Source organism: Daucus carota, chromosome 1, assembly GCF_001625215.2.
Source record: "Daucus carota subsp. sativus chromosome 1, DH1 v3.0, whole genome shotgun sequence".
Taxonomy (NCBI): Eukaryota; Viridiplantae; Streptophyta; class Magnoliopsida; order Apiales; family Apiaceae; genus Daucus; species Daucus carota.
The window spans coordinates 3,383,286-3,404,088 of NC_030381.2; the positions used below are offsets into that span (position 1 = coordinate 3,383,286).

The 20,803-nt window shown below is 31.7% G+C and overlaps 3 protein-coding genes across 5 annotated transcripts; 2 read left to right on the forward strand and 1 right to left on the reverse strand.

Moving 5' to 3' along the window:
• The first annotated feature begins 5,030 nt into the window (after positions 1-5,030).
• Positions 5,031-9,716, forward strand: LOC108207463 (uncharacterized). Its single transcript, XM_017377908.2, has 8 exons — positions 5,031-5,207; positions 5,340-5,546; positions 5,955-6,015; positions 6,126-6,162; positions 6,532-6,609; positions 6,707-6,779; positions 7,770-7,809; positions 9,311-9,716. Exons 1-8 carry the CDS (start codon positions 5,175-5,177, stop codon positions 9,358-9,360), a joined length of 579 nt encoding a protein of 192 aa, XP_017233397.1. The 5' UTR covers positions 5,031-5,174; the 3' UTR covers positions 9,361-9,716.
• Positions 9,717-10,189: 473 nt separating this feature from the next.
• On the forward strand, positions 10,190-14,107 carry LOC108212962 (protein NONRESPONDING TO OXYLIPINS 2, mitochondrial). Of its 3 annotated transcripts, none has more exons than XM_017384686.2 (3): positions 10,190-10,414; positions 10,495-10,671; positions 13,815-14,107. In XM_017384686.2, the coding sequence occupies exons 1-2, from the start codon at positions 10,287-10,289 to the stop codon at positions 10,643-10,645; spliced, it is 279 nt and encodes a 92-aa protein (XP_017240175.1). In that variant the 5' UTR covers positions 10,190-10,286; the 3' UTR covers positions 10,646-10,671; positions 13,815-14,107. The 3 variants fall into 3 exon arrangements, with proteins under 3 accessions (XP_017240175.1, XP_017240167.1, XP_017240189.1); XM_017384678.2 differs by having other exon boundaries at positions 10,192-10,414; positions 10,495-10,654; XM_017384700.2 differs by having other exon boundaries at positions 10,192-10,414; positions 10,495-10,613.
• Positions 14,108-18,783: 4,676 nt separating this feature from the next.
• LOC108215749 (GATA transcription factor 12) lies at positions 18,784-20,697 on the reverse strand. The gene is made up of 2 exons (XM_017388313.2): positions 20,247-20,697; positions 18,784-19,810 (listed from the first exon to the last, which is right to left on the reverse strand). The coding sequence occupies exons 1-2, from the start codon at positions 20,559-20,561 to the stop codon at positions 19,088-19,090; spliced, it is 1,038 nt and encodes a 345-aa protein (XP_017243802.1). The 5' UTR covers positions 20,562-20,697; the 3' UTR covers positions 18,784-19,087.
• Positions 20,698-20,803: the final 106 nt, after the last annotated feature.

The following is a 20,803-nucleotide window of genomic DNA, read 5'->3' on the forward strand; positions in this document are numbered from 1 at the left end:
ATAATTAATTGTGGCATATGCACGTAAAGACGACTTTTATTATCTCAAAATTTAACGTAATTGTAGTGCGGACTAAGACTAACCCATCAATAATACACTACACCAAAAATTATTAAAATTAAATCTAACTAAAAATTTGATCTAACATTAATATTAAATAATTATTATTTACATTATGGAGTCTTCTACGATGACGTGTTATTTTTTTTTAAGAGTTTTTACTTTGCATCTAACATTAGTATATTCCTTTTTGACCAAAACTAGTGAAAAAAGCCGCGCTTCGCGGCGGCGTGATAAATTTTGATATGAATCAGTATTATAATAACATAGAAATTATTTTGAGTCATCTTTCCGTTAAACATATCACAAATAAAAAATATTATAATTGGTATAAAAAATTGTTTAAGTGGCCATCCTGTCAAACACAATACTAATAATAAAATTAGTTTGAACCTCCTTCCCGTCAAAGACAATATTAATCCATAATTATTGTTTTTATGATAATATTAAATACTATAATTTAGATCAAAATTAGTTTAAGCCGCTCTTTTATCAAACACAATACCAATAACAAAACATTATAATTTAGATATTAGTTTGAGTCGCCTTACTGTCAAGCACATACTAATAAAAATTATTCTAATTATGATAAAATTAAAAATTATAATTGGACAAAAAGTATTTTGAACCGTGGTCCCGTTTTAACAAAAATATATATTATAACATAGATAAAAAATTATTTTAGTCACTTTCCCGTCAAACATAATACTAATAGAAAATTTATTATTATTTAGATAAAAATTAGTTTGGGCCGCCTCCCGTGCCCGTCAAACACAATACTAATTAACATTATCATAAAATCAATATATGATTCCTATTTTATATGTATTATTTTATATGTTAATTATTTTTATTTTTTGACTCCTATTTATTAGTTTAAAATTATTATTCTTTTATGGTTTTAATATTTTTGGTATTAGTTTTTTAATGATTATTATCTTTACAATCTTTTATTTTCTATTCGAAATTTAGAAAAATTATAAGACTAAATCGGAAATAAAAATTGTACGTATTATCTTACAAATTTTAAATATAAATTGTATTTTATCTATGATTATTAGTTTAAATAAATATAATCATATTACTTTTGGCATTCCTAAATAATAAAAAAATTGTATTACCTCTAGAATCCGAAAAAAAAAAAAAGAATTGTATTAACTTTTGGAATCCTTCAAGTTGATTTTTTAAATTATAACTATAATTGGATAAAAATTATTTTGAACTGTGGTACCGTTTTAAAAAACAAATATTATAACATAGATAAAAAATTATATTAGCCACTTTCCCGTCAAACATAATACAACTAGAAAATTTATTATTATTTAAATAAAAATTGGTTTGGGCCGCCTCCCGTGTCCGTCAAACGCAAATCATTTACATTATTAGAAAATCAATATATATTTCCTATTTTATATATCTTATTTTTTTTGTTAATTATTTTTATTTTATGATTCCTATTTATTACTTAAAAATTATTACTCTTTTATGGTTCGAATTTTTTTGCTATTAGTGTTTTTAATTGATTATTATCTTTGCAATCCTTTATTTTCTATACGAAATTTTAAAAAAAATATAAGACCAAATTAATAATAAAAATTGTACGTATTACCTTACAAATCTTAAATATAAATTATATTTTATATATGATTGTTAGTTTAAATAAATATAATCCTACTCTTTTTAGGATTCCCAAATAGGAAAAAAAATTGTATTATCTTTAGAATCCAAAAACAAAAGAAATGTATTAACTTTTGGAATTTTTGAATCTGATTTTTTAAACATAATCCTATTTCTTTTAGAATTACTAAATAATAAAAGAATCGTGTCATAAATTCAATAAGAAATATTAAATAAAAATAAAAAAAATTGTATCATATTTAGAATTCATTAAGAAAAGAATTGTATCACCTTTAGAATTCTTGAACATGATTTTTTGAATTATAACTATATTTTCTATCGAAAATTTAAGAAAAATCAGAAAACTGAATCGAGCAATTAAAAATCAGAAAACTGAATCGAGCAATTCTAGAGACGCCCATATCGTGCTATATATATATACTAGTGAATAAAGCCGCGCTTCGCGGCGGCGTTATAAATTTTGATACGAATCAATATTATAATAATCATAAAAATTATTTTGAGTCATCTTCCCGTTAAACATATCTTTAATAAAAAAATATTAGAATTAGTATTAAAATTTGTTTAACTGGCCATCCTGTCAAACACATACTCCCTCTGGTCCATTATATAGATCGTTTGACTTTTGACACGTAACTTTATGTGCTTTGACCATATAGTAAATATTAATATTTTTATAATTTTCTTTTTCTGAATAAAATAATAACATTAATATTTTTATTCTGAAAAAAAAATTCAAAAATACTAATTTTAAGCATGTGGTCAAACCTCCTAAAGATACGTGTAAAAAGTCAAACACCCTATATAATGGACCAGAGGGAGTGCTAATAATAAAATTAGTCCGAACCCCCCTCCCGTCAAAGACAATATTAATCCATAATTATTATTTTTATAATAAAATTAAATATTATAATATAAATCAAAATTAGTTTGAGCCGCTCTCTTTTCAAACACAATACTAATAACAAAACATTATAATTAAGATATTAGTTTGAGTCGCCTTACTATCAAACACAATACTAATAAAAATTATTTTAATTATGATAAAATCAAAGATTATATATGGATAATAATTATTTTAAACCGTGGTCCCGTTTTAACAAAAAATTATATTATAACATAGATAAAATTATTTTAGCCACTTTCCCGTCAAACATAATATTAATATAAAATTTATTATTATTTAGATGAAAATTAATTTGGGCTGCCTCCCGTGCCCGCCAAACACAATATTAATCAAGAATCATTTACATTATCATAAAATCAATACGTGATTCATATTTTATATATTCTATTTTATTTGTTAATTATTTTTATTTTATGATTCCTATTTATTAGTTAAAAATTATTATTCCAATTTTTTTTCTATTAATTTTTTTTAATGATTATTATCTTTACAATCAGTTATTTTCTATTCGAAATTTAAGAAAATTAAAAGAATAAATCGGAAATAAAAATCGTACGTATTAACTTACAAATCTTAAATATATATTACATTTTATCCATGATTGTTAGTTTAAATAAATATAATACGATTCCTCTTAGGATTCCTAAATAAGAAAAGAATGGTATTACATTTAGAATCCAAAACGAAAAGAATTGTATTAACTTTTGTAATCCTTGAACTTGATTTTTTATATTAAAATTATATTTTATATCCGAAATTTAGGAAAATTATAAGAAAAGAATTTTATTATTTTTAAAATCCAATAAAAAATAATTGTATTACCTTTAAGATCCTTAAACTTAATTTTTTGAATTATAATTTTATTTTATATTCAAAATTCAAGAAAATTATAAGACTGAATCGAACAGATTGGTTGTAAATTCATGCATATTATTTGAATGAGGTTGCGAAGATCTTAAAGATGTTTTCATGATAGAGATGCTATCTTCTTAATCATTATGGAACGACGTGAGTTTAGCGATACGAACCTATTTAGACAATTTGATATTCCGGAAGATGCTGATTTTTATTTTTTAGATATATAATTTGAGAAAAACTAATAAAATAAGATTATAAATTTTATAATTTTGGAAATAAGAATTATATTTTTAAATTATATTTGTTCTATAATTGTCATATTGAATAAATAGATTCCTACTCTTTTATGAATTCTAAATAAGTAAAAGAACTATGCAATCTTTGCAATCCTTTTATCTATACAATACTTGAACCTGGTTTTTAGATTATAAATTTATTTTCTATATTCTTAATTTTATTTTCTACTCTAAATTTAAGAAAATTATTATTTTTATATATAATTTGAAAAGAATTAATAAAATAAGACTATAATTTTATAACTTTCGAAAATAAAAATTATGTTTTTTATTGTATTTTTTCAATGATTTTTATATTAAATAAATAAATCATACTCCTCTTACGATTCTTGAATAAGAAAGAGAATTGTATTAGCTTTGCAACCCTTGAACCTCATTTTTAGATTTTAATTTTATTTTCTATTCAAAATTTAAGAAAATTATTTGTTAGATATATGATTTGAAATTTTTTAATAAAATAAGACTATAAGTTTTATAACTTTTGAAAATAAAATATTGTATTTTTTAACCTTATTTTTAGGTTATAATTTTATTTTCAATTTGAAATTTAATTAAAAAAATTATAAGACTAAATTCAATAATTCTAGACACGCTGAGTTAATAAATTTTATGATTCGAACATATCGAGTTATCTGATTTATTATTTGTGTCTACTATTTAAATTTTATGATTCGAACATATCGTGTTATCTAATTTATTATTTGTGTCTACTATTTAGACTCTCAAAACACAGTTGTAATTACGGACCTAGTATTAGATTATTCTTCTATATATCTTATCGAAAATAAAATTTTAGAATATAAAAGTCAACTACATATTCTATATATCTTATCGAAAATAAGAATTGTACATATTATCTTACAAATCTTAAATATAAATTGTATTTTATTTATTATTGTTCGTTTGAATTAATATAATCCTATTCCTATTAGAATTACTAAATAAGAAAAGAATTGTAATATCTTTAGAATTCAATAAGAAATATTAAATAAGAAAAGAATTGTATCATCTTTAGAATTCAATACGAAATACTAAATAAGAAAAGAATTGTATCATTTTTAGAATTCAATAAGAAAAGAATTGTATTACTTTTAGAATTCTTGAACATGATTTTTTTGAATTATAATTATAGTGTCTATCCGAAATTTAAGAAAAATCAGAAGACTGAATCGAGCAATTCTAGAGACGCCCGCATCCTCCTTTATATATATATATTGATTGATTGATTGATTGATTGATTGATTGATTCTGTATAAATATTTCGTTGAAGAAAAAATTACAAAATTATAATTTTGCTATATGTTCGTGAAGTTAACGTCCTAATCTCTTCCCACTCATCCGAATATCCAATACTTCTCTGCTCCTCCACTTTAATCTTCATCTTCTCATCACATAATTCAGAAAAACCAACACTAATGCCGGCAAATTCCTCTCAATTATCCAAAAGGGTACCTCTAAACCACCTTAATTTCATCTTTTTCATGCTCATTAGCTTAAAGTTCACAGCTTTATAAATTCTTGATTATAGTTGTGCAAGTTCTTTACATGTTGTTTATGTGTGTGTGTGTGTGTGTTTGCAGGGAGATAAGAGGGGGAAAGAATGGTTGGCGGTGAATTTCAAGCCAGAGAACTTTATACCAGGACTTATAATTGGGTTTGTGTTTGGGTTTTTATTTGATATGGCAAAACCCCTTAAAGATTATGCAATTGGGAGCTGTTCGTCTCTTTCGAGAACCCGAAAGCAACAGACTTTGGCCTTGAGGAACCCGAATGAGGAGCTCAAGATGGTACCTTTTTGTTCTTTATAGGTTGTTATTGTTGTTTTTGTATTACTATTTGTGTGTTTGAAGATATTGTGAATAATCTTGTATTGTTGATTTGACATTGGATTATAATGTAATTCACGCGATACTGTTCATAGACTGTTAGGCGAGTAGTGTGTTGGTATAATGATATTGGCCTGTAGTCCGCAGTTTAATTATTTAATAGCCAAGATTCTAAGTTTTTATATTTCAATGGTATTTTGGGAGTCGATACAATTGATTATGATTAGAGCGCGAAGATCTGTTATGATGCTGCCATGGTAGCTGCTTAATATGATTACTTACTATTTAGATGAATGATTAGTTAATAATGCATTGATAGTATTTGTACTAAAGTTTACAACCATGTTGATGCTTAAACCATTTTTTCAGGTTTTAGTAGTTAGACAAGATTTGAAGATGGGATCAGGAAAGATTGCTTCTCAATGTGCTCGTAAGATTCCTAACATATCACAGTATTCACAAGATGCTTTCTGTAATATTTATGGAACTTCTCTAAAATGATTTCTTGTTAAATTCTGGGTTTTGATTCGAAATTTGTAGATGCTGCAACTGGCCTTTATTCAGAGCTTATTCAAAGGTACTTGCGGTTTTCTATTTTAGTTTGGATGCTTCCTGTTGATCTCATACTAACTCGAAAGATCTTATCATTTTTGGTTGTGCTTCTATCTCCCTTACCTTAATAATTCATATTTATTTTTGGTTTTACAACAAAACCGAACTACTTTTATTGTGTACATGTTGCTTGCCACAGCTGATAGCTGTTTATTTTAACAACTTACTAATAAATAGATACATCTTGTGGAGTTGTGGGAAGGATGAAAGTATGTTCTTCATATGTGCACAATGATTAGTTCACCTAATTGAATGTGCAAGTCAAATTAGCAAAAAAAACAAATAAATGTTATACATATTTATTTCTAAGATAAAGGGGTTGTGTATACTGCAGCCAACGCGCTCTCGTGCGACAATGGGAGCATTGTGGGCAAGCAAAAATAGTTGTCACTTGCAAGAATCAACAAGAGATGTAAGCAGCTTGTTAAATTGACTTTCTTTGACTAGACATGTACCTAATGCATCATATTTTAATCTTGTATTGTGGTTTTGCTTGTAACCATCATTAGGAATAAGCTGAAGGAAATGGCTGAAAACATTGGCCTTCCAACTTACATGGTTGCTGATGCAGGACGCACACAGGTAACTTTACTATGTCAGACAATTATATGAAACTTTTTAATGTGACAATATAATTGATGTCTGGGGCATTATCTTATTCATCAAGCATTTGTGCAGGAGGAATCAATATAATAAGTTTATTTACATTATATGAATTGCTAAATGCTTGTTTGGTAAGAATTTTAATTTCTCTAGTTGATCCATATTAGATCAGTGTTCTAAAAGGTTAGTCAGGGAACAGCTAACCTGGTAAGTATAGTGATAGGCACGAAAATAATCAGATATAAGGTGAGAGTTTGTTAGGATGGCTAGTGGTGGGACTAAACTAGTAAACTAATGTTTTTACACATTCAAATCAAACAAACATCCAGAGATCTTATGTTGAGCCTCGGTTATGGCAACCCAATAGAGGATGAACTAAGAAGACTTGGACTGCCATTTCCGGGGCAAGTGGGGAAAGATGTATGTTTCACAAAGCTATTAATCTGCACGTCTATGTCTCAATTCCAAAAACTTCAATATTTTCTCACAGAAAATTTTGATTTTGGTTTTATATTTTAGGTAGTATCTATAGTTTTTATGATTCATTTGTTTCTTAAGATAAACTCTTTTAAATGATTAGACCGTATGGAAACCTAAAGTTGCTTTTTAAGTGAGGAAAAGATGCAGTTTTGTAAAAGAATTTAAAGCTAAACTATCCATATATTTTAGTAATTTAGATCGCAGAGAACATTAAGATTGTTTTTGTAAGCAAAGGAATATACTGACATTGGCCAAATTGAGTTTCTTTTTTTTGCTTTCAAGTTATGACTCGTTTACATATATGTCATTAGCCTTAGTTTTTTTTCTCGATAAAACAGAAATTAACCGCCTCGCCTACAGAGGCTTAGGCCTAAGCCTTGAAGGTCGCTGGATCCTATACCTAGTAGATCTGTCTGGTGTCCTAAAAAGTAATCTATATAACAAAATTTGATCACATTTAGAGGATGATGAAGTTTGTTATTTGGACAGGTTGCCTCTGGATCAAAAACGGTTCTCGCTATTGGACCTGGTATGTTTTTCATGGTCCTCTACTCCTCTTAGCATACATTGTTCCTCTTTTCTTTTCTTTATTTTGCTTTGCTTGATGTATTAGTTTTACCTTCTAATTGCTGATCTTTGTGCTGGCAAAGTCCACAGGTATTGATTAATAATTTGTTTTGGGAACCTATTGATGTCACTGAAATTAAATATTATTCAATGGTGACACTCCTAAGTCGTAAGTCCTAAATATAGAATATTGAACCTACTAAAGTAATATATTTGTGGTGGCATATGTAACCCAATATTCGCATTACTTTGTAGTTTGTATTTTAGATGTGCGTAATGTTCATTAATGGACCAGCTAGTGTTGGTATACAGTTAGTTTTAAATAAGCTTCTTTGTAACTCTTAAGTGGGCTCGAACATTTCAATCTTATTGAATGTGTTCTCTCTCTCTATTTAATTTATTTGCTAAATGGGTATTAGCTTGTATTTTATTTTCCTAGTGGTATCATCTTGTTTCAAGTGCACCCAATGTAGGATAGGGGGAAATGTATATAAGTTTGTGCATTATTGGCTAAAGGTCCGCTGGTTCACTGAATCGCTGATGTATCATATTATTACAATATCCCTAGATATATTTTCTGGTGTCAAGTGTGGGCTAAGAAGTTTATAATGCCTGACTAGAATTGTATCATATTTACACATAACCTCTAAACGATATTCAATCAGCAGGGGTTATCTCTCTCCCTTTTTTCCCTTCTCCCTGTGGCCACAGGTTTTTTTGGTGAACTGGATTTTCTGCTTGGAATCTGAAATTAATATTTTTGTGACTTTTAAGTAAATGTTTTTGTTTGGAATCTTTTTATTTATTGTGTGCCCTGTAAATTTTAGAGGTATATTGTCACCTGGAGGAGCAATGGTCAAAAAATGGAAAAAGGATTCGCGCTTTTGATTTGTGTCAATGAACCACTGTAAAAAGTTAAATTAATTGAGGTTGGGTACTGGTAACTGTTAGGCATCGGCCCGTTACAATGCTAGGGTAGCATGGCTTGGGTGATCCAAGATATATATGCATAATAATGTATGTTTAGACAATTATTATAAAATGTATGTTTCGGTCACAAAGTAAGGGGAGGATTGTTGGGTATCAACCCAATACGGATTGGATTCTGATTTGAGTTAGAATTCATAATTAGACTCTAACTAGAGTCAGGCATTTCAGAGTTAGATTATGATTTAGCTAAGATTGAGATGGCAATATATACATAGTCATAATGTGTTTGTCATGTATGCTTAAGATGTAGACTTAGGTATCGCTCGAGAGCGAATGCTCAAGTATCCTAGTTTGATTGATTGTATTATTGATAATGGTTTTGATTAATAATACAAGTCGGGACGTGGTTTTCTGTTTTTGTGTTATATATTCTTGTGTGTACTTGCATTAGAAGGTGAATGTCGGGTTTTTTAATCCCCAACAGTAATTCCATATCAACTAACATCCAGCAATTATTTTTCTCTGACAAACAGGATTTAAGTCGGCAGTAGATTCAGTAACAGGGAAACAGCATCTGCTTTGACGTGTAAATGATATTGTATTATCACATCATCATAGTTTGACCTTGGTCCTACATTGTTCCTTCATAGACAGTCCTCTTGAGTACATTTGACACATCCTTCAAGAGAAGTTGATCTGCAGGAGGATCTTTCCGATACTGATTCCCTCAGCACATGGCTTATTAGACGCCCAGTGGCTCTAGATGTCAGTAAAGGAACAATAGGTAGCTAAGATATTGAATTACTCTTGTTGTATGTGCACTTAAACTTAAGAACTGTCAGTTTGCCACATCTTTTTTTGAGAGAGCAATTTGCCACATTTAAATTGATTGTATACAGTGTTTTTTAAGTTGTTCTCCATCCTTGTTTTCTTCTTGTATCCGGAGTGTTTAGCTTATGTTGTGTTTATTTGTTTTGGCATAATAATTCGATATTCATCAACCATCATTAATATCATTTTAAGATGCTATATAATATGCCATATTATGGTCTCCATGAATTATAAAATTTATGTACAAATATCAGCAAAAAGAATGAATTTAGCAACTAACAACACTGAGGACAGAAACCATAACTATAAACAAGATAATCAGTACAATAGCTAAAGCTAAAGTTATGCTTCAAATTTTAAAATGATTAATTCATGGAAGAGACCAACACCTATGCAAATCTTTAATATAATTTAAAACATTGATAAATTTTGATGAATCCAAAGAGAGATTAACATTTATGTTCAAATTTCGTTAATAATCAGTTATCACATATATATTATATATAAATTAACATTTGACACTGAAGTAGTATAATTTACAAGATTTAGATATAAAAAAAAAGCCCCCAATTTTTATTTATCAATTAAAAAAAATCCCCCCGAAACCCCTTCCAAAACCCTTCTCTTCAATTCATGTTTTCACGAATCTAAACTCCCACCAAACCCTAACCCCCCAAAATGGCCTCTCGTTTTCGATCAATTTCAAGACCAATTTCGACCCTTTTCAAACAATCCACTTCCAAGCCTTCTTCTTCCATACCCTTTGCATCTTCTCACATTCCTCGCGCACCCACATCAATTTCAAGGCAAAATAAGCTCAATTCTATAACCCCATTTGAATTTTCTTGAAAAGATTTGATTTTTAACTCTTGGTTTTGATTTTCAGGCCACTAGCTCAAATGGGTGCTCTCCAGTCCCTGTTGCCACTCCATTCAGCGGTTGCTTCAGCTCGATTGACGTCGTGTCTTGGGATTGATTCAAAGGGCTCGAGATCGTTGTCTCAGGGTATGCTTTGCAGTGCAAACCCAGGAGTTTGATATTTATTTGTAATGTATCTATCTCTGTAAGCTTACTACTTTTGTTGCCTTGTTGTTTGCTAGCATATGATTTGTTTAAATTTGCAAACGTTATTTGTGTTTGTGTTGCAATGCTTGCGTTTCTGACTTATTTATGTGTGTCTTTTGATTGATCGTAATCTACTGTCAACTTATTTCATTAAGTCTTTAATTCGACAAATAAATTATGCTTGGCCTGTGTAATTGATAGTATGGGGCAATAGTGTGCATAAGTATATTGGAAAGATGACGAGGTTTTATATGGAAATGAGAAAGAATGGTAAAGAAGTGTTTAATCAAATTTAAGATTGAAGAACAGCAAGGAGAAAAAGTTAGTCTTTATTTGTGCCGTTTTCGAGCCTTGTCAATAAGGCGGAATATTATTACTATAAGAAAGTAACAATGAAATAAATTCAAATAATGATTTGATATTGCCTGTTATCTGTTCAATGCTTCATATTGAAGTGACAAGTGACATCACTATGTAGCTTAATAAATCATATTCCAACTTGATAAAATATGTTACTATTAGTAGAATTAGAAGTGCTAAATAACCCATTTGTCCGAAGTAACCAATAATTTTGACTCTACATACAAAGAAAGCTGGAGTTCAGCATTAAGTCTGCAGTTTATAAAGATAAGAGCTATATGGGAGGACCAGATCTGATCTACCCTTCCTGAAGTTTGGTTATAAATTAGATTAACTGTATCCCTAAAATTATGTTCTTGACCATTTTTCTCAATGCAACTTATTGTGAAAAGTTTAGCAAGATTACCTTTTACAGAGCCTAGGCACTAGTGAATGTAAATTTCGAAGGGAAGAAAGAAGTTGTAAATTGGTCATGTATTCAGGAGGGCTTATGTACAAGCAGAAGATAAATTTTATTATTATTCGAATACGTTGCTTTATCCCCACTAACAAGCACTCATACTCTACTTTTTCTATTAGAACCTTTTTAAGTTTCAAACCCGAATGATGCATTTCTTATTGATATTGATGAAATATTCCCAAGTCAAACACAACATAAGTTGAACAACTTTGTCAAATGTGAGATTTTGTGTGCTGCTTTGGGATTTTAAATTGTATGTTGAAACTTTATTCAGTTAAAATTGAATAGAATTTTTTATGTAAAACAATTGCAACTGATCAAGTCTCTAAAATTGTAGAACTGGCCAGGTCTTACTGCCCATATTATTCGGGTTCTTTGTCTGTTTGGTATGATTAATTTCCATATCATCTGATTTAACCCTTGAAAATTTTATTCGGCAGTGGTTACCACAATATGTTTTCGCCTGTCAAATTCCTTCCAGGGCTAATCTTAGGCTACATATTTCTCAGAACGATGTTATATGTATTGCCTTGCATTTAAATCAAAGGCATCTAAGGTAGTCTAGCCTTTAGCTTATTTGTAGTCATTTGGGCTGATAGAAACTATGAAGTAAACAGTTTCTAAAACATACTCTTAGTCGGAACGTTCAGGGTTGTGTCATTTAGACTACCACAGGGCACCTGTTCGCAGTTAAGTTATCCTTGCAATCTGATCTTCACTATCTTCTACCGTATTCTGATTCCTGATAATATTAGATGAGACAAGTAAAAAGATGACTGATATATTGCTCTTAAACCTAATAGGTGGAGCATTCCCTTCATTTAACTTATAGCAACAAACACTTGATTGGGATAGTACTTTGCTGTGGATATCATTATTTTTGCTGTTTCTGTCGTCCACAAAGGGACTCACCTGGCACATAAATCAAACAACGACATTGACATGAGTCTTAAATTTAGTTGATATGGTAAGTCATAGAACTAATTACAAGTAGGCTAGATGTCCTTTTTTAATTTACATAAATTACATACTCCATTTTAAATGCCAACATATTATTGTATACTGACTTTAAACAACTTAAATGGTCATTTTTCATCGAAATGTGGAAATATAGCTTGGGGAATTTGAGATTGTATCTGCTTCTGTGTTGCATTTATCTGACCTTGTAGAGGTGGAACTGGTCCTTTTGCTTCATACTTCAAGTCTAAGTTCTGTTTCCTTCTACTAATGGGAATAGTTAGGCTTTATCTACTATCTTATCAATTAGTAATACACAATTTATAGTTTATTGTGCCCTGGAAGCCCCAGAAAATAGTAAGGCTTAGATCTCGACTCGAAAACACATAATCCAAAAGAAAATAGTTTGCTGTGTATTCAGCAGTCGAACACAGCTAATTTCTGAATTAGTGATTACAAATGAATATTCTGATGTGACAAACTTTCTTGATCTACTTGCATTATTGTGCTTATCTGATAAGTGTAAGTAGGAGGTCCTTCCTCAGTGCTATAACTGCAGGTGCATTTTGGCCCAATTTTACATGATTTTGAAGTTGTATAATATATAAATTAGTACATTTTTTTAATTTCGAGGAAGGGGAAGGGGTGATGCCGTTTAATGACTTTCATTCCTGGAGGTAGCTCTTGCCGATGGGCTACCTCCAGCTATTTGCTAGTACTCTTTATGCAGAGGTAAAAATCATGGGTGAATTATTATTCTTATTTCAGTTGATCCGGAAGCAACCTGGTCGTCCTTCGAGTCCTATTGCCAATGCAAGTGAGCCGTGGCTTTTAGTATAGCAGTCTATTATTCCAAGCTACGAAAATTAGTATATCCAATTGTAAAGCATTGATTATTCTCACAATTTGGAGGATTTTGCTGGGATGATAAGAAGTTAGATTTGTACAAAAGTAAGTGTACAGAATCATATGAAGGGTGAAGACAATTTTTAGATATGTGTATGAGACATTTTAGGTTATTTAGAAGAAATTTGAGAGTTCTATCGATATGCTTAAATTTGAAAATCCTAATGCCTTGTGCATTATGTTGGTTTGGCTTAAAATTCCTGCTCAATTATGATTGTAGAGTTGGTCACGGTTGGTTAGTCATTTGTGTGTAATTGCTCTTCAGTCACAAGAATATTCTGATCTAGTCATGGTCGGTCATTTTACTATTGATCCATGCTTGTATGTTTCCATGCTCTATCCTCTTGTTACCGCATAAACTAATGTCTCTGTGTTACACATTTGTTTATACTAGACTCGTGTTCATATCATCTTCATCTAATAAATGGTTAATTGTTTGTTTACAACTTTGCTATCAGAACTAGGACTGAGTGTGCCTCGATAAGAAGATACATGTGGTTGGAGTTCACAGTCAAAGAAGCTGTTTAGGTGGCAAATGTCTGCGGCGCCTCATCTCTGGATGCTATTTACATAACACTTTATGGATAATTCTTGATAATTTTGTATACTACTTGCGACAATCAAATTTCCAGAAAGCATGCTACTTTTCTTGCATTAACTTCTAGCTACATTTGATATTTGTTTCAGTTTAAAATTCAAGCATTGCTTGATGTAAGCTTGGGTCCAAACACATTATGGCACACATTTTCTCAACACTTCTCACCACCCGAATAATCCTAAACATCGTTCTGTCATGTAGTAGTCGCGTCGTTCTGTCATTTAGTAGCCTTGAGACTAACAAGGAACGGAGTTCTTGTGTAGACTTGTATTGTATATTAGTTGAAACATGCATAGATGGAGGGTGTGTACATGCAGGAAACGTGCTGTGCACGTGACGAAGTGGGGAGGTTGATGATACAGTGACTCATGTCCCTCATCCTCCAGGAAAGGGGCCTTCACTAGTGCCCTTCATGTCTCCATTTTTTCCTCACACTGACATGTTGCTGTTTGTTTATATATATCAGCTCTCTTTGGTTTCTTTCTACACTCTTCTTTTTAACTGCTCACTAGCAGTTGTCCTCCCTCACTTGTTAGTTGGGAATGAGGGTCATCTCAGCTAGTTTGCCAAACTTTTATCTCGTTTGACTATAAGCGGACAATACATTCGTCTAGAGTCTCAGGATTTTACAAGGTTCTGAAAACTGATTTTGACTAAAATTTCGCAAATATAATGTTCGGCCCTGTCTCGGGGCCATTTTTAATTTTATCTCCTGTAATCCTTTGCAAAATTCGACACATATTTGTACATGTTTAAGGATCAGATATTTCAAATTGTTGACACTGAATAAGGAAATTTCAAAAGGTGATAAAAAAAAAAAAAAAAAAAGGAAAAGCAGAGGCAGCCATTAAACAGAGTTTTGCAGTAGTGTAAAGAAAATAGAGGAGACAAGAGTGTTAATAAGTGAACATGGAAATATCCCCCATGCATGGAACCCTATCTTTTTCTATTTTTGTCTTCTGAACACCACTTTATAATATCATAAACTATATCCACTGGAATAGGGATGGGCATCGGGTCACTTCGGGTCGGGGATCGCTATAACCGGCCCCGATCCCCGATTCCTAACCCAATCCCCATCCCTGGCCCGATCCCCGTCGGGGATTATTTTTCGATCCCCATCCCCGGCCCGATCGGGATTCGGGGATACCCGCGGGGATTTCGGGTTTTTAAATTAAAACCAAAATTTCTAATTAAATACTTAAATTCATAATTATGATTAGTTTTTAATATGTCTTACCTCATTATTTTAATTTATCTTCAATGATATAATTATGACCTTTTTAATTTTAAGACTTATTTTAATTGAAAGAAATATTAACATTTATTTCAATAAATTTAATTATATTAAATATATAACTATAATCTATATAATATATAAACAAGTGATTACTAAAGTTGCACCTAAAGAGGTATATAAACATATTAATAAATAATTATAATATATATATATATATATATATATATATATATATGTATGTATATATAATATAATATAATAATCGGGGCGGGGATCGGGCCGACAATCAGATAAAATCGGGTCGGGGATCGGGCCGGGGGAATGTGAAAAACCGTACCCGACCCGATCCCCGATATTTTTTTAAAGTCGTCCCCGTTTCCCGGCCCGTACCCGAAAAAATCCCCGCACCGAATGCGGGGATCGGGCGGGTCGGGATTAATGCCCATCCCTGCACTGGAATCACCTACTGCGAACTAGCACACTGAAAAGTGCGTAAATGAAACGAAACGAGTTGAGTTGAATTTTTACGTAGAGTTTGAATTTTTATCTATCGAGACGAGTTTGGTCATTTTATCTGATCGAATATTATATTTTACTTGAACTTGAGTTGACTAAGGTGAATAATCCAGTCTCGTTTAATTTTTCTGTAAGTAATTTCAATCTATAATTTATTTCCGTATTTTGGGCTTGTATAAAATTTAAATTAAAAATTTATTAGTTTATAATTATAATAAAATAAGTTATAATTTAATATTAGCTGAAAAGAAGTAGAAATCAAATAAAATATAAAGGAACATAAACTAAAATTAAAATTTTTTTTCATTTAATATTATTCTTATATAATTTAATTCCACTTTATCGAGTCGAGTTCAAAGTCGAAATTAAGTTGAACATAAATAAAACTCAATTTAGTTCAAAAAATTCATTGATAAATATTATTATTTGATTTCGAACTCGATAATAAATCAAATCAACTCAAATCTCTTGATCTGTTTGTGTAAATAAGTTAAAGCAGAAGTTAAAGAATATCATTTTTTTCTAACAACTTCTACTTCGTTTCTAAATATTTTATTAACTTATTTATTTCACATTTTTAATCAACTTTGGTAAGAATTCGCAAACCAACAGGCCAATGACATATTTTAACATGTAAACCCCTTAAAACTCATCACTTTGTTTTTAACGCGGCCATGAATTCATGTGCACACGAACTTGTAGAGTGGATGCGTACATACCTTTATACAAATATAACGAGAAGGTAATCGTGTACACATTCATCGATCTGGGGAATGCCAAGATTAGAATTTTTATGGTACTAGAATTTCTTAATTCAAGAAATTTATGTACAACAATATGTACATGCTCGGATGTCGTCCTTTGCACATGTACTTTCAATGGCCATATCCATATAATATGAAATTACAATGCTCTGTATTTTCATGCATTGAAGTGCATAAATCTTGGGCTTGCCAAACCCATGCCTTCTAAACACGGCTGAGGTCTGAAAATTAGAACTAATCGGTTGACCTTGTTCTAGGATTTATGGAGATTTTTTGATAATTCGGAAATTTTTAGTCAAGAATTCACAGATTTTTCAATAATTAGGATTTTTTAGAAAGCCGCTCCTAAACTAATTTCGAGTTGAATCTTTGATTTTGGATGGAATGGACTAAATTTTAAAAGTTACAAGTTACTTATCACTTCTGTTCTAAAATAGGGTAATTAATCGTATTTAATCACCGATAATTCATATTTCATAATTCGCTAAACTGATTAAATCTCCGATTATGCAATTGATCATCCAATTAATCTACTATAAATTCAATTAATTTTCGATAATCCTTGTTCCGTATATTTACTAATTAAATCTGATTCTCATTTTTTTTACTGACGCTCATTTTAACTTATAAGTTACTTACGAGAAAGAGTGTATGACATCACCGATAGCAAGTAGGAGGGATAATTCATGTTCAGAGCATAAAGAGAGGCATGCTACAGCATGTGATCACCGATGAATTTGCTGCACAATTTACTAATTAATCTACAAGCTGTAGATCAACTGTAGTGGGATTAATAATTGTTCCACCCCTTTGTTTCCTTGCGATTATATTTCTTAATCTCTTACAGAGGCATCATCAAGATATAAAAGAATCGAATTGCAGAAGTAGTGCAGCACACATACTGGAATTCACAGACTAATTTAATTAGGCTAGTCTTTTTTTAATTAATCTGCCATGCAATACAAACAATATGATGGTAATTAAGAACTTCAAATTGGGTGCAGATAATTGGTTGAGAAAAAGTGATTGCAGTCCTATGGATCAGCAATGAGCATCTTCATTTGTCATCTCTGTCTCCTCCCACCGGTGTTCGTCCCGAAAAGCCCATTACAGAAATTTAAATACGAACATCAAATTTAACTAATTAGTTATATGTCGTAATATGATCTGCTAACAAATATTTTTATATTTGAATGATTTGGAATTTATGACATTTTTTGTAATAGAACACGTTTACATAGTTATTTTAGTAAAAAGAGCGAGAAAGATATCATCAAACAGGAAAAGACTATTGGAATGAAATACTGGAATATAGTATTACTAACAAATATATGTATTCTTGAATAATTTAGATTTTGATGACATTTTCCGCAACAAAACATATTTAAGTAGTTGTTTTTGTAAAAAAAGCGAGAAAGATATCATCAAACACGAAAAGACCATCGATGATATCGGATAAAAAAATACAAAATGAAATAGGGGAATTTAGTAATGGAAAAGGGTTGAGGAGGTAACATGAGTAACTTGCGTTAAAGTAAGAAAAAGTTTAGAATGTGATATGGTCACATGGTGTGTATGAAAGTGCACACCTTCTACCGCACTACTCATTCGTTTACTTTCATCTTCTCGAAGTGATGGATTCACTCTATCTATACATCCAAGTTTCAACCTCTCAATAGACCAACTTGATCTCCTTCTCTAACATTCTCTGTACTCTTCGTTATCTTCTTCACTCACTTCTATGCCCCTTATCATTTTTACAATACTATTTTTAAATTATGATTCGAATACCAAAGTTTCGATGAATATTTACTAGTAAGGCTATAATTCGAGTGAGTTGTTAGACTTGACTCGAATCGTTAACGAGCTCGGATTTGAACATAATTTTCTACCCATTTAGTTAAACTAGCAAGGTCGATTAGATTGTTAACGAGCCAAGTTCGGTCATCAAATAATGTTGTTAGTCAAATTTTAAGTAAGTTGCTTGATAAGCTACTAATCGACTCGACTCGACCCGTGGAAAAAAAACCCGGGCTCGAATTCATTTTACAGAAAACTCGAATTGTTCAACTCAAATTAGAATGTATTATCTATTAAACTAACTATTTAGTTGGTAATTGTGTGCAAGTCAACAGCTTGTGTGCTATGGGAGAGGATGTGACCAAGTATATATTAGTATTTGATTAGTGAAGCATGCATCTAAAGAATTAATTCATTCTACATGTTGTATTTAGTTGCAATAGAGAATGATTAAGCCCATCTTGTCATATAACTAATAGAAACATGAATAATGGAAGTCAGTTCTCAAATAGGGGAAATGGTTTCTCAATTACAATTAGGAAAAATGTTCAAACACTTGACAAACTTGCAAATTAAACTTGAAACGACATTCAAGACTCTATACCTTCTAACTTCGGCCTCATACTATTTTTCTTTTTGTTTTACCAAAGTAGCCTAATGACAAAAGGACTACAAAATTCCTCAAAGTTAGGACAAATTAACTCTAGGAAAATTGATCAAAGACTCTTGAAATCGCTAACAACTTACGACACTAGTTCTGACTCAACTCGAACTCGACTCGACTCTGTTACGACTCTACGTGGCTGCCACATGTTAGAGGAGTTGCCGAAAATCGGGTCCAATGTGTTGGTGGATTAAGAAATCCTCACTAGGTGCTACATCAAACATCATACCCTGGTGAATAAATTGTTGCTGATGATGTTGTGCCCTTTGCATCTCCTTTTGTCTCCTTAGCTCAAGTACCTTCCTATGAGAGTTGGAATGTTTAGCGAGCACAAATGTTGGGCTTGCAGCTGGCCGGTACTCGGGCACAAGTCTGCCCGATTTGTACCGGACGCCACAAGCGTTACAGAGTGTTTTCGGGCCCATAGGCCCGGTCCTCCACTGTGGCGTCTTATCAGTCAAACAGTGGAGACACTTCCGCCCATCCCCACCACTCATTGAGCCACCACCATTGTCAAAAACCTCTTTTTTCTTCCCCATTATAACACCCTTCCCCATTTTCTTCCCTGACCCGACCACAATGTCAGACTCCGTTGACTCAGACGACATTGCCTGGTTGGAAGTCGGTGGGAGCACTAGAAGCCGGGATGTCCAGTTGCACGGGGCAGCACGGGAGCGCTTGCTACGTGCCTTCCCAGGGACCGACACTTCAGGGCGGTATATCGGGTTCTCACGGTTGTTTTCAGTCTGGTTTTCTGATGCATCAGTGCGAGCCTTCATTCCTGAAATCAGCTGAAGCTTCTGCAAATCCTCACTTGAGAAAGACTCTTCCACAAAATTCGATAGCCACTCCAATTCAGCCATATCATCATACTGTAATTTCAACAAAACAAATTTTCCCAATTAATCTCCCACATAGCTAGAACAAAAATTACTCTACTCATCACATGCATGTAATCAATTCTCCTAATTTCTCAAAATTTCCGACTTTAAATAATTCCGGAGACCATACAACAATATCCGAGTATCGAACTTGGTTTTATTTATTTCAACAGCTTAATTAAAACTTATTCCACCGTATATTATGTCAATTTTTCGGTCAAATTTAACATGACCCACAAAACTGAAAATTCAAGCTCTTGTCTGGTGATTACATTATTTTTCCAGCTGCCATTTTCCAACTTTTAAATTCTATTATCATAAAAATCCGAAAATTCTTTACTGTTAAGCACGTAAAAAACTGTTAAACAACTAATACGTCAAACAAAAAATTACACCACAATTAACAGAAAAAAATCACAAAAATTACCGGAACACAAAGGTCATTAGAGAATTGAGCATGATCACCCAAACCTCCATGAAAATGATTCTCATTGCCAGAAAACGACGAGTTGCAGCTATCCACCACCGTGACCGCAGACGAATCAGTAGACGTCCCGGTCACATTATCAAAAGTTGCCTCCGTGACACCAACGTCATCATTAGGAAAATCCAACAGGTCCTCGATGATAAAATGCTCCGCGCTGGCCTTCCCCTCAGCCTGTCGTTTTTCGGGCGCAAAATGCTGGATTTTGTTGTAGTAAGCAGCGGGGGAGCCCTGGAAGAATTCAGGCGAGGTTTCCATAATAATGTGGAGCAAATAAAAACGTTGAGGTATGTAGTAATGAAGAAGAAAAAAGGGAAAGAGTGTAAGAAAAATAAAGAGAGTGAGAATAGTGAGGGTAGGATTGTTATGTGGGTGTGAGTGAAGAAAGGGGAGTGTTTATTTGCGGTTGAAGGGGGCATCGAGACACCTAAAAATAATATTTTACCAAGATTTTGACGATCTTTTTTGTTTTTATTTAGGAAAAGAAGAGATATTTTGGA